Below are 13032 nucleotides of genomic sequence, written 5' to 3'. Positions count from 1 at the left end.
AATGAAGAAAAAGTGTCGAGTGCACTTATGACTTATAACTTTGCATTTAATTGAATTATTTCTGCACTATAAATCCAAAAACTGCTGAGAAACTGGATTTAACTATTTTCACATTTTCAAGTGTGGTGTGTACATAATTTATATCACATAGGTTGTATTCTAAGGAGATGCTAATGCCATCAAACTATAGATTTGTTCTTGTTTCAAACATGATCTTACCTGGATTAGATGTGAAGGAACAGTAACTACTGCAACTGACAGTGATGATCTCAGCAGAGCACGCAATCCATACAGAAAGGTAGTGAGGGCGTGGCGGTACTTAGGGTTGTCATGATAACTCAGGTCATCACCCCAAAGAGCCGAACCAAGAGAATGAAGCCCAATGCGCAGGATGTTACGTGACTTTAGCTGTAAGAAAAACAAACAAACAAAAAGGAGTCATGAACACTAAAAATGTGTGAAGAAAAAATAGATATTTAATAATCCTAAAGCTCAGCCACAGATAATACGAATGCAATCACACAGATTGATTTAACAGAGTGCATTTGAAGATTAAAAGTAAGTGCTTTTGAAGTATTTCAGAAAGGTGCTGATTGCTTGGGTAGTAGTCTCAAACTCTGGGGGGAGAGCAACTGGACAGTCTGCTTACCAGCACAGACGATCGGAACACAGTGCCTAAACGTGACTGGACACAACTGCCCAATCACAGAGGCCATCTGACACACGCACAATGGACCTGTCAGACAGGCTTCCAATATGGCTGCCACCCAGAAACCCCAACACATTCTTGGCACCACAGCGATGCTCTGCAGCCAAGGGGGCCTGTGTAAGGGTGGAGTGTCTTCCCTTGAAGCCCCCCACCCAATCATGGGAGATCAAGGGTAACCCACTCTCATGAAGACAGAGAAAAAGTGGCCAAACTGTGGTGGGATATATATCACTGAAACTGAGAGAATGGAAGAGCCTGTCCAAACTGTGAGAGGTTTTTAACCTTTAGTACAATTGCCTTTTATTTGGGTTTTCTTCAGGATGGTTCCTGATTACTGAGGTGAGAGCCAAGAGCGATTAACAAAGCTTGTACTAAAATCTGCTCACTTTTTCCTTTTTTTTTTTTTCTTTTTTCCAGCGCCTCCTTTATCCTTCCCCCTCCGTTATCTCAACCCTTCCAAAATCTCCTCTGTCCCACTCTCCATTGCTTCCTCTACCAACAGTATGAACTAAGCTTCATTGGATCTGGATCTGAATCACAAGAATCTAAGAAAAATAAACCCCATTGTTTCTTGGTGCTTTTCACAGTTGGCTCATAGTTTCCTGAGGAAGACCTTTCACATTTGACTCTACGTTCATCCTCTACACATTCAACATCAGGGGTACAATTATATACCTCACTATTCTGAAACATTGATGCAGTGTATGCTGGTGTGCCATGGTCATTATTTGATTTGGGTTTTCTTTGTTTAACAGACTTTGCCTCAATGCATTTGCATTTTAGGCGGAAAGATTTAGAAACCTGTTTTCATGTGTGCAGCCCAGTAGGGGGGATCTGTGGTAACATGACTGTTGCTGTGGCAACATCAGGAGGAGATGCCAAACTTAAACCCTATAGTTTAGCCTATAGAAAAAGAAGGGAACAGTGCCAGTAGAGTCCAGCCAAGGACCAGAGGCCAGCCATATAGACTATAGCCAGTTTGGGACCACAACCTAATCACTATCCAGTCTCTGCGGAGAGACTGGATGGTGCCACTCCGGTGCTCATCTTGAAAGATCAAGACAAATGTTCTCAGGAAGACAAAACCTTGCTCTGTCATGTACAATAAACATTTACTATTCATGTGATCTCTGCATCTCGTTAACAATTCCCAATGTCAGATTAACACCCCCCCCCCCCCCCAAAAAAAAAAAAAAAAAACAAAATCATACACACTCGCTATTACCTATACTGGGCATTCTTGTGCCAGTGCCCATGTCGCTCTGTGCCGGTCTGCATTCCTAGACTGTGCCAACAGCATGTCAGGCGGCCACACTGCTTTAATGATGTCAGCAGTTAATCTGCTGTTTGAGTGACAGCACTCAGGGTGGGAGGGTAGGGGGTACTGGAGGTAAATCATACGTGTGAGCGACAGGGGAGAGGTGGCTCCAGGTGACGAACAGAGGGGTCACTGAATGTAAGTGAACATAAAAAAACGCAAGTATATTCATGTGTGTACATATACATATATTTTATATATATGAATTTTAAAAATTCTCACATTTCTAGGTATATCACAGTGTTATAGTGTTAACTGATATACCCTTGGCACTGATGAAAACATAAAAAGGAATGCCAAAAGTGACAGACGGTGGCCATGGATGTTTCTGGCACATTGTAGATAACTTACGATTATTAAAAGGATGTATGTGAAAGCTAAGGCACACACAGCTGGTGCACATAAAGGTGAGGCTAATCCAAGCAGCTGAAATAAAGGTAAACAAGCTCAAGATAATGTGGTTGGAATGTGTCATGATACATATGCAGCTTAAAAAAAAAAAAAAAAAAAATCTTTTTCTAAATGCACTTTTTATGCATATCACACACTGTAACTGCAATTAATAATAATGCGACAGGGCTCACAGCACTCAGAGAGAATGAAACCTACAAATAGACATTTGCAATCTGGTACATGTTAAGTCAAAATGTTAACTTTTGATGACATTGAGCTGTAAAGCTTTTTATGTAGCAAAACTTTTTGTGAAAACCGCTAACAAATCCAGAGAAACTGAGATGTGTTCTAATTGACAAATTGCACATTTACTCAGACAGAATTTACAAATTTCATTGTCATTTTGTAGTATGTTTAAATTGTTAAATTGGTACACACAGTGAAAAAGATTAAACGTATGTATTTCCACTTTAAGTTAGTTGAATTGGCTGAGTAGTGGTAAAACTAAACTTGATGTGAATGGTGGTCTAGACAGTACTACTTATTTACTTACTTTTTTAGCCACAATTGCACAAACAAAGTCAATGTATGATGCCTTGTTGTTTCACAAAGGCTGTAGTTGCTGAATATGGATCCAAATTCAAGCTAAGGAAAAAAAACAAATGCAACACGGTCAATCAATTGTACATCTTACCATGGGGCCTGCTACTCCAAAGCCCTCCCTTTGTATGACCTCTTGAAGAGACTTCAACAACAAAGAGTAGGACTCAAGCATTGGACTGGAGAAACCACATGGTGGAGGAGAGAAACGAGATAGAGAAGGGTTACTTTGGGGGTGTACACCCTAAATGAAACCATTTTCATAAAACTGGGCCAAGCCTATCATCTCAGTAGCTTAATCCTCTTTGATTGCAGCATGTTCCTCCTGACTGTGCTTTTCTGGATTCACTGAAGCAGACAGATGATCCATATCAAGAGATCCAATTAATTTATTTGGTTGATTAAATAACAACATGACTGGTTCTCTGTCAGCTCCCAAAGGATCTGATTGTGCCGAGACAGACAGACAGACAGATGAGATGTGTGTATTCACAAACATACACAATACAGACAATAAGTGCTAACTAGGGGAGAAATTAATGTAGTGATATCTAAAATTAACAGGGTACAGCATTTTGTTGTTTAATCAGGGGTGAGATGTGCATCACTGACAAAGGGCAGACTATCATCGGAGCAACATTTAGAAACACTCAATGGATGGATTGCCGCTGAGCCCACTATATGTCTACTGGATGGCCAATAGGAATGTTAACCCCATCTTTTTACACTGAACCCCCCATTTAAAGAAGTCTGAGCATTGTAATGACTACCCTTTAGTGATTCACACAGGGCTGCTCTGTCAGTTTTCAATTCGGCCTACAGGCTACAAAAGCTGATACACATAAATTGGTCACAGGCCAACAGACCTGCATAAAGGACAGTAATACACACTCATGTTGATTACACTTGTGCCAAGTATACCCATGAACTCTATTTCAGTTATTCAACCCAACAATGGTGCCTTCTGACCCTGCTGGGGCTAATGATAGACCCAGTTTGGTGAAAAAGAGACACCTACCCTCCCAGGCCTCTCTGCCCATGCCCCTGCTCTGAAGTAGGGGGCTGGGATGGTTTGACAAGTAGATGAGCAGGAGGTTGCCTCTGGTTGGTAGCATTTGTATATGACAGCATTGTGTTTATAGCTACCCCTACAGAGCACCCTCATTCAGGTACCAAAAAGGTCTAGGTGCTTAACTACAGGGGCCAGTATGTTGGCTAATTAGGATCATACATGAGGAGGCTTCTTTATTTCAATGTTCATCTTTCAGCGAGGGAAGAAAGGAGGAGAGGAGGATGCTTGGTCTTAAAAAACAGGATCTGTATCACCTAGAGAGCAATTTGTGCCAATTATGCCTTCAAGTGAAATGGAGCAATTTAACAGCCAGGGTATCAACATGGGGTTTTGGACACATGCAAGGGGGAGTAGCCTGATTTTGGAGTTTCTGTGCTACTGGTGCATTTGCAAAGTGCTGAGTGTGTGTGTTCGTGGATGTATTTGTGTAATTTTTGAGGCAAGACTGGGGCACAATGGTGCAGTGCAGGTGTAGTTTCCTGCTGTCAAAATGCCTCTGAGATCTATATCCCACCATGTCACTCTAACTCACTTGAGTGCCACAAAATACTGCTAATCAACAGAGAAGACATTTTGTTATTTTATTTGTTCTATGTCAATGGGCATTATTAAATTGTGAAGTGACATTCAGCCAGTACGGAATGTTGCACACCTTTTGGCCCACACTTGTTAAAATTTCTGTTTTAAACTCAATATCCACAGCATTTAATGTGTTTGCTTGGGTTCTCTATTTAACAGTCTGTTTGCTGAAATAAGGGAAGAGGGATTCTTCTATAAAGCCTCCTCCACAGCCTCTGTGCCCCGGATTGCTGTGTTTACTCAGTATCTGTGAGTGTGCCTTCGTGTGCCCTTGTGTGTTCACCAGCCCTCTCTGAGTAAAGAGCCTGCGTGACCTCTGAACCCTAAGTACACTCAACGCTGGAGAAATCAAACAGACACTGTGCAAATAAGGCCCTTATTTGAATAGACATACACAACTTTGAATTGCGTGTGTAACCTTGAAGTGTGGCCATTGAGATACTATTTCAATTAGGGATTAGACGAGACTGGTTCAAACAGATTGTTGTTTCAGGGGCAATGATAATGAAAGATTTAATATTTTAAATAACAACAAAAAAAAGGGGGATAACTGTTTTGCAGAAAATTCAATATTCTCAGTGAATATCATGAAAACTGCATTCTTAAAGTTCTTGTGCGGGGATGCAAAATTTGAAAATTTTACGTTTTCAAATTTTTCATATTTTGAAGAAATTAAATAAATCTTAACAATTGACTAATAACAACTAATAAAAAGTGTTGTTTTTCCTGAAGCTAGAGTACCAAATACAATTGATTTATTAGAGCTGAAACAAATAACTGAGAGAAAGTTAACTGTCATTTTTAAGGAAATATGCACCATATTTGGTTCCAGCCTCTGAAAACAATTGCTATTTTAAATTACAGTAAATTGGATACATTTGGTTCCCGACTGCTCATCTAAATAATGTGGCTTGGGTTCTTAGTTATCTTGTGCACACGTATAAATAAATTAATTATTAAAACAAATCAATTGAAGTCCAACTGTTAATTCTTAACAAATATTTATCAGGAGAACACAATACTGGAGTTTCTTCTTCTCAGATGTTTTCCCTAAAACAAATTCTGGTTGCAAGACGTACAGAGCATGTGCTCTTTAAATTATGTTGTCTGTCTGTATTGTTGGTTCACCTGTACTCTGTGAACGATGCCATGTTTACTTAAGAGTGTTCTGTGGATGATGTCTTACTTGTGTAACTGTGTTTTCTTGAAGATGTCGTGTTTGTGTGCTAGTGCTCTGCGGATGGTGTCTCATTGGTTCCCATGCTCTCTTTGGATGATGTCTTGTCGTTTTACCTGTGTATGGGTGATGTCTGGGTGGGATGTTCAGGAAGGTAGAAGCGGTGGCACTTAGCTGCCTGCCGAATTTCTGGCTCCATTGTTTTAGACACGTCATAGTAGTGCCCGAACCGGGAAGAGGACGCTAGGGCACTCTGAGGAGGTCAGAAGGCCAAATTTATTTAAAAAATATACAGTGAAGGTCAGTATTTAAACAGTATTTTTATTTTTTTCATTACTGCTGCTTCAAGCTATCTACAACAAATAATATGCATTTAGCTAATTTCAGATAACAATAAAGAAGAGAAAAATAATCTGATTTTTGTTTCTAAATGTTAAATGAGTGTGCGCCACAATACTATTAGAAAGCAATCGCATTGTTAATGGGTCATTCCTCAATATTCCTACAGCAGAGAAGTTAAATAACCACTACGACCACACTCATAATCATTTCTTCACATAAATGTCCACTTCTGACTGTGAAAGCAAACGTGTCAGGGATGCAGGGGAAGGCGGATGTTTTCCTGCAGCTGAAAAAGAGAGGTTTAGCTCTTCTCTCTCAGTGAAACCAGGGATTCCATTGTTAGAGGGGCCCTTAATCTACTCCTAATCTGGATTAGGGCCCCCGGTGTGTCTCTCCTGGCGGGACGAGGGGGTCAGCAGGGCAGGGGGGTCAGGGGCTCATCTTCTCTTTGTGAGCTAGGCAACCCGCTTAGCGTTCCTTCCTCGCCCTGACGGCCTCACCTTTGATCTGATGTCTTCATCGAGAGAGCAACACAGCGGGCTGTGTCAGGAGAGGTGTGTGTAAGGGGAAAGTAAGCGTTGACTCTAGGGGTGAATTTGAGATGCAAATCCTCTGGTGGGGCTTACTAGTGGTTTGTAAAGACGATTTTACAGAGGAAGGGGGAGAGGTGAGGAAAGGAGACAGATATAAAGAAGTTTCTGGGGAGAGAGAAAGAGGGAGAGAATCCCCAGGGACACACTGTGTGCTGATAATCCACATAGCGATATGGATTATAGACCGAAGGGGGGTAGACTGTAGAGAAGTAGAAGGGGAGGGTCACCTCTACTCAAAGCGGAAGAAAGAGTGTAGAGCTGCCGACCCTAGCAGGGGGAAAGGCAGGGATTTGGGGAAAGACAGAGGAGCAGGTCTGGGTCATAGGGTTGAGCGAGCAGACATGTCAATGCAGAAGCTGCAAAGTATTCTTGTTTCCCAGGCTAAGAAGGGGTGCACGCGTGTGTGTATGTGTGTATATGTGTGTTGGGGACCAGTGAAAAGCCTACCTATTGCCAGCTAAGTGTGAGTAATCTGGTCTAGCTCTGAAAGGACAGGCTGAGGCCTTATTCACTTCACAAAGGAGTTTAGAAGCTGATGGATTTAGTCTTGGAGACAATTGCCAAACCACTACATCCAGAGAAGCAGTGCTGTTCTTTCACATAGCGTCATTAGGAGGGAAACATGTTGAATTTTTCTATTAAAGTAGCATGATCACAATATTACCTCATCTATCATATATATTACTATAATGAATATATACTGCTATTATTAGAACAGACACATTTATCAACTTTGATTTGATCACTAAATTACCTGTACTTTTGGTAGATTCTGATAACGCCAAGCAATCTTCATGGCATCTAAACTGTTCTGAGGTTCACAAGACAGCCTGGGTTGCTCTGCTGGTTTGTGGATTGCAACATCATCCAAGATAGGAGCTGGGAGCTCCTATGAAAACATTCAATGAAGACAAAATATTAGAATATTTTAAAAGTAATTAGTCAGGGTGTCATTTCATTTTTCTTATTATTACATAACATCAGGACGCAAACTGGAATGGTATTGCAAGACAGACTTGCTTTGCCAATCCTTTCATGAGGACTTCAGTGTTACCCTTGTATTCTCCTGAAAGTTAGGCAAATTTTCAGACCCCAAAATTTGTGCTACCGGTACTTTGAATATGTAACTTGGTAATTCGAAAACATGGTAGAGTCAAATCTGTTTGATAATCTGAACCATAGTTTTGAGTGGCTGAGGTGATATTGTGCACATGAACATATTTTCCAATTTCCTGCATTAACCAGATTTGTACTTGTAAGCTGTTTTTTCATGCATGTATGTTATTGTAATACATTAAATGCAACTTTAGCATCTGAGGATTAGCATACTGTGAATGTAGCTGTAAACACTAAATGATGTGATATATTCCCATTGGGAGCCCCCTCTCTTAATGAGCCTTTGATATGTAAAGAGAGGGTGAGGCTGTGACCCCTCCCACTATCAATCAGTGGGCAAGAGGCCCTCCTCCTCTGTGCTGGATGGCAGTCTGCCTCTGGGGTTACAGTTCTCTTCACAGAATGATGCATCAGGAAATGTTTCAACAATGTGACAACCATGCCACTCTCGACCTTTCAGATATCCTCCCTGACACGGATACATCTCTGGCAAAGCAAAGGGTCTACATCATCATTTGATCAGTGTGAACCATGCTCATTGCTGGTGAGGTGTGGGTGATGAATATACTGTGACCAAAAAAACACATCTAAAAGTTGGTTGACCATTTCTCCTGCATAAAGAATGAACAAAAGTTTTCCCCAAAATGTTACATGTAGATGATGCAGTAGACGCATTCAGGCCATCAGCTTCATTGGGTATGGTTTGTTGAGAGTTGTAATTTGGGGGAAAAGAATAAATAAATTCATACTTAGGAGCTTATAGAATAGATGGCACCTTCTCTCATACCTGTAAGATGTCATCAGGGTTATCTTGAGCTGCTGCTACAAACAGTTCATGTCGACACACCACTCCTTCTGCCAGAAAATATTTTAAGATCATACGAGAATAACTATCATACCGGTCCTCTTCTGAAACAGAAAGAAAAGACATGAATAATCAAAATTTCAGAGTGAATAAAATACTCCAGTAAATATACACAAAAAATGTCAGTCAATGCCATACTTCTAAAATTGTCAGAAAGGCCCAAAGATAGGATTTAATGATGAAGTAGGTAAAATATCCCTATGAAAAATATGTCAACTCAAAGTTTACCATTAGATTCAGTCAGACACCACAGATCCAGTATTTCATGACCGCATCACAGCTGCTGACTGTAATTGATATAAGGACCACACTCTAGACCATATGACATGAAACCGAAAGAGGTGTTACTGTGCAATCAGCCTATCAAAATGGAGATGACATCTTCAGCTCCCTTGTTTGCATCAGAATCCTTTCTAATTTCAACTATCCTTTCCAAACCAGCAGCAGAGGTAACAACACAGGGACCTGTCTTGAGCACTCACCTGTACCCTGGAACGCAAAGGTACCCAAGCTGTCTGGACAACTGAGAGGAGGAGGTCGAAATAAGATATAATAAGATATGATAAGGTAGTGCCTATCTTCCAAATACTTCCAGACACCTGGCACACTTGAATTTCCTTGATTTTAGTGTCACTTCTGACGGTAATGGAATCCTTTCATTTCATTTTTATTGTCATTTACATCTGGTATATTTATTATCATAAAAGTAGGTTAAAAGGCATATACAATTGCCAGCTTGGAATGGTGACATTACAGTGTCATCGATGTGGGTGTCTCAAGCATGAAATGGACTAACAACTGAGGGTAAACATTGAAGATAATTTCCCAAAGGTAACCTTTCTCAGTGCACACAAAGCAGCCACCACGCCCTAAATCCACAAGAAAGCCTGTATCATCACCATGAAACCCCCTTTGCTGGGCACATAACTCTACCCAGCATGCTACTGCTGCTTCCTGTCGCAATCACCATTTGGTAAAGATTTCATTGGCCTCTCAACACAATGACAAACAGTGGGCACAAGGACAAAGGGAGCAGTGACAGTTTAAGGTAATGGGCATATTGCTGACAGCTTGGGAATGACATTCTGACGTGTCATCCTCGAACATCCAGAGAATTTCCTCCTCCCACGTTCCTGGTGTAAGTCACCTATGGACTTAGGATGGCACAGGAAATTCCATGGCTCTTGAATTTGTTGTCGGTGGGGCTCCCTGTTCTCTTATTGATGGGTTTCTAGGTCAGCAGGCCTTTGTGGCTTTCAGCAGGCCCCACAAAGACTCCCAGATGGGTCCTCTCAAGATGGGGCCTATTGTGGTTGTGTTTCTATGGGAGCCTTACAAATGGAACCTCCAGGAGTCATTAGGCTGTTGAGGTGGGGGGTAAGGGGAGGGGCCAAGAGGTGTCGTGGTATAGGAGCAACAGGGGGTGGGGGACAGTTATATACTTGAGGTAGATCAGTCATGAGAAATCTTTTTCTTTTCTTTTTTTTTTTTTCCAAAATTCAATCTGAGAAAGGTTTACCAAAGGGGACGAACACCTCTGTTTTATTGTGCCATCAAACGGGGGAGGGGGAGTAAGAGTCCTGAATCATATCTAGTAAAGCTTGGGGGGGAGGAGACAAAATATCTAGGTCAGAGTGTTTTCCCCCTTGTACGAGTCTTTGGACTGTGAGACAAATTTTCTACTGAGCAGCTCAATGTCAATAAAGCATGTAAATAAGTTATCAATCAAAATGGATCTCAACTTAGAAATAAATGTTTGCACAAAAGTTGGTTTTATACTGAGTTAGTATATATATATAGCTGTCATATATATATATATAGGCAAATCTTAACCTTGTTGGAGTTCTGTCAGGTAACTGGTATATTATTATTATTATTATTATTGTTATTATTATTATTATTATCAATAATAATAATAATAATAATATTGCCTCTCACATGTAGATGTTTGTATATCATCTTCTGTGCTGAATAGCCCCATCACTTTTAATGCTTTTAATTGTCTTAGGAGGTTTATTATTTTTTATTTTCATGCTGTGTTGATGCAACATGCATTGTCTTTCGCCAACTAATGGAATGAAACCACACATGGTCAACATAGTAAGAGCTGAGAAGCTTTGCTCCTTCTCTTCCATAAACACAAGATTTGAGAGATCTTCAGACAGATGCCATACTGGGCTGATCACCCTCTGGTTGACAAACCTGGACGGACAGCTCAAGACACTTCAAAGGCCACAAACGACCAGTCTGATAATTTTATGCGTGCCTCACAAACAGGCCATCATGGCTAAGGGGGCAGACTGTAGGAGACGACTGCCTGAAACAAACACAAACAAACACACACTCCAAACTCCCCCACTCCACCCACATAACAAAACAGACTCACAGACAGAACAGTGTGCATACACACATACACACACACACACCACTCTTTCATGGACAAACACAAGAGAGCGCACACACGCATTTCACCTTCACTGTGTCTCTCATTACCAGATGAAACCAACCGTATATTGATTCACAAAATGGAAGGGAAGAACGCATTAGTGTGTAATCACTGACTCCTCCATCGATTTGGTGGATGAATTAAAGGGCAAAGCAATATCATCAGTTGGTATAGGACTTGGCTACACACATATTACAGCTTCAAGGGGTAGCAAGACTACCTTAACCTTACTGTCTGCCAGTCCATATAGCCTTGTCTATGATGAATGTTAATAATAATAATAATAATAATACAGTGGAAGACATTTATCTCCCTAGAAAACCCACTTGCTTTGGATGTAATTCCAAAAACTTCAATAACACATCTGCAGATGAGCATATTAATTAAGGATCACAGTAGGAGTGTGAACACCTGGGATTGTAACTAGCGACCTATGGGTTATTAGTCTATTTGACATAGACAGTAACATGCAAACCAAAAGGAAAAAAAAACGAAGAGATTATGAGTGCAGGCAGATGGCCACACTGAGACTCCTAAGGAATTAAAATTTGGAAATGCATACAGCTTTTTGTCTACACTGGAATATATGAAAAAAGCTACAACTACATTTCAGTTATAAGTAGTGCTGTGGCTTCAACATCTAAAAGGTTTGTTGATTTAGAAGATGAAGGCTTTGGACAGAATAACATCAATATTATATATGGATGTATAGTAAGTATGAAAAGTCTGTCCAAACCTTTGAATGATAATGTATCTTTATGGAGAGTAATTACTCCCAACTAATAACAAACACCTCCACCTACAGTGGCCGCCAACTTTTCCTCCACAGTTTAAGTCTGAGCAAATTGAATAACATAGTTTCCGGTCATAGCAGCCTGTTTTACGAACTGCTATATACACACTAAGCTTGATGCGAATGCCTAAAATGAAAAAGGAAATTGGTAGTTTATGAAGAGTCAACTGCTGTTGTGTCCTCACACACGCACACACTATTCAGCATACTCTGTGTAATGCGTAATATTTGCTCAAACTTAATCTCATTTAGAAATATTATCTACCACTTGTCTGTTAGTACAGCTATTTATCCACAGGAAGGATCCAAGGACGCCTTTGAATGTCATGAAATGCATATTGCACCAGTCGGTGTCACTAAAAGAAATAATTACAGAAATGAAATCATCATTATTTCCATAACTAGTAACTGAACTGAAGATCAACCCCATACTGTCTTTTCTTATGTTGCAAAAACATAAAAACGACATTTCATTTGAGAAATGAGCTTACCTACAAGAAGCACTGTTCCAACTGCTAACCCACCACCTGTTTGTGGAGAAAAGAATACAATACCAGGACTTAAAAAAAAAAAGAAAACACACACACACACACACACAAGTTACAGAAGTTGTCTATAAGATGTAACTGGGTGGCTTCACTGGCCCTCACTCTCTCTTCTGTTCTCCATAGCTGTGTAATCACTTTAAGAGAGAAATGTTTCTTTTTAAAACCAGACACGTTCACTTGACTTTTTTACATTACCCGGATCCTAGACCCCAAAAATTAAAGTGGTTAGTTACAGATGATAGTATAAGACAGCAGTTCTCAAATGGGGATACTTGAGGACACTCCAGGGGGGTACGTGGAATAAAAAGAAAATAAATAAATAAATAAATATATATATATTACAAATAGCAATAAATTCAAAAGCCCCGAAAAATGGTTTAGGGTTTTTCAGCTAAGTATCTGCTAACAGTTAGGAAGTACTCGGTAGAAAAAAATATTTACAGGATTTACATACATTATATAGCAAACAAACATCTTTTTT

The 13032-nt window shown here is 40.2% G+C and overlaps 1 protein-coding gene across 3 annotated transcripts in view; it reads right to left on the bottom strand.

The window, feature by feature from the left end:
- Window positions 1-13032, bottom strand: part of elp4 (elongator acetyltransferase complex subunit 4) — a 49593-nt gene that overhangs the window by 35074 nt on the left and 1487 nt on the right. Inside the window, exons 2-7 of one of the 3 annotated variants that reach the window (XM_029499129.1) lie at window positions 12495-12530; window positions 8687-8808; window positions 7538-7672; window positions 5965-6101; window positions 3115-3199; window positions 220-408 (exon numbers count right to left, since the gene is read on the bottom strand). In XM_029499129.1, coding sequence (XP_029354989.1) covers window positions 220-408; window positions 3115-3199; window positions 5965-6101; window positions 7538-7672; window positions 8687-8808; window positions 12495-12530 — 704 coding nt within the window. The remainder of the gene's footprint in view (window positions 1-219; window positions 409-3114; window positions 3200-5964; window positions 6102-7537; window positions 7673-8686; window positions 8809-12494; window positions 12531-13032) is intronic. The other 2 variants (XM_029499131.1, XM_029499132.1) reach the window with 2 other exon arrangements.

Source organism: Echeneis naucrates, chromosome 3, assembly GCF_900963305.1.
Source record: "Echeneis naucrates chromosome 3, fEcheNa1.1, whole genome shotgun sequence".
Taxonomy (NCBI): domain Eukaryota; kingdom Metazoa; phylum Chordata; class Actinopteri; order Carangiformes; family Echeneidae; genus Echeneis; species Echeneis naucrates.
The sequence above is the reverse complement of the archived record's forward strand: the minus strand, read 5'-3'. Positions and strand labels throughout refer to the sequence as shown.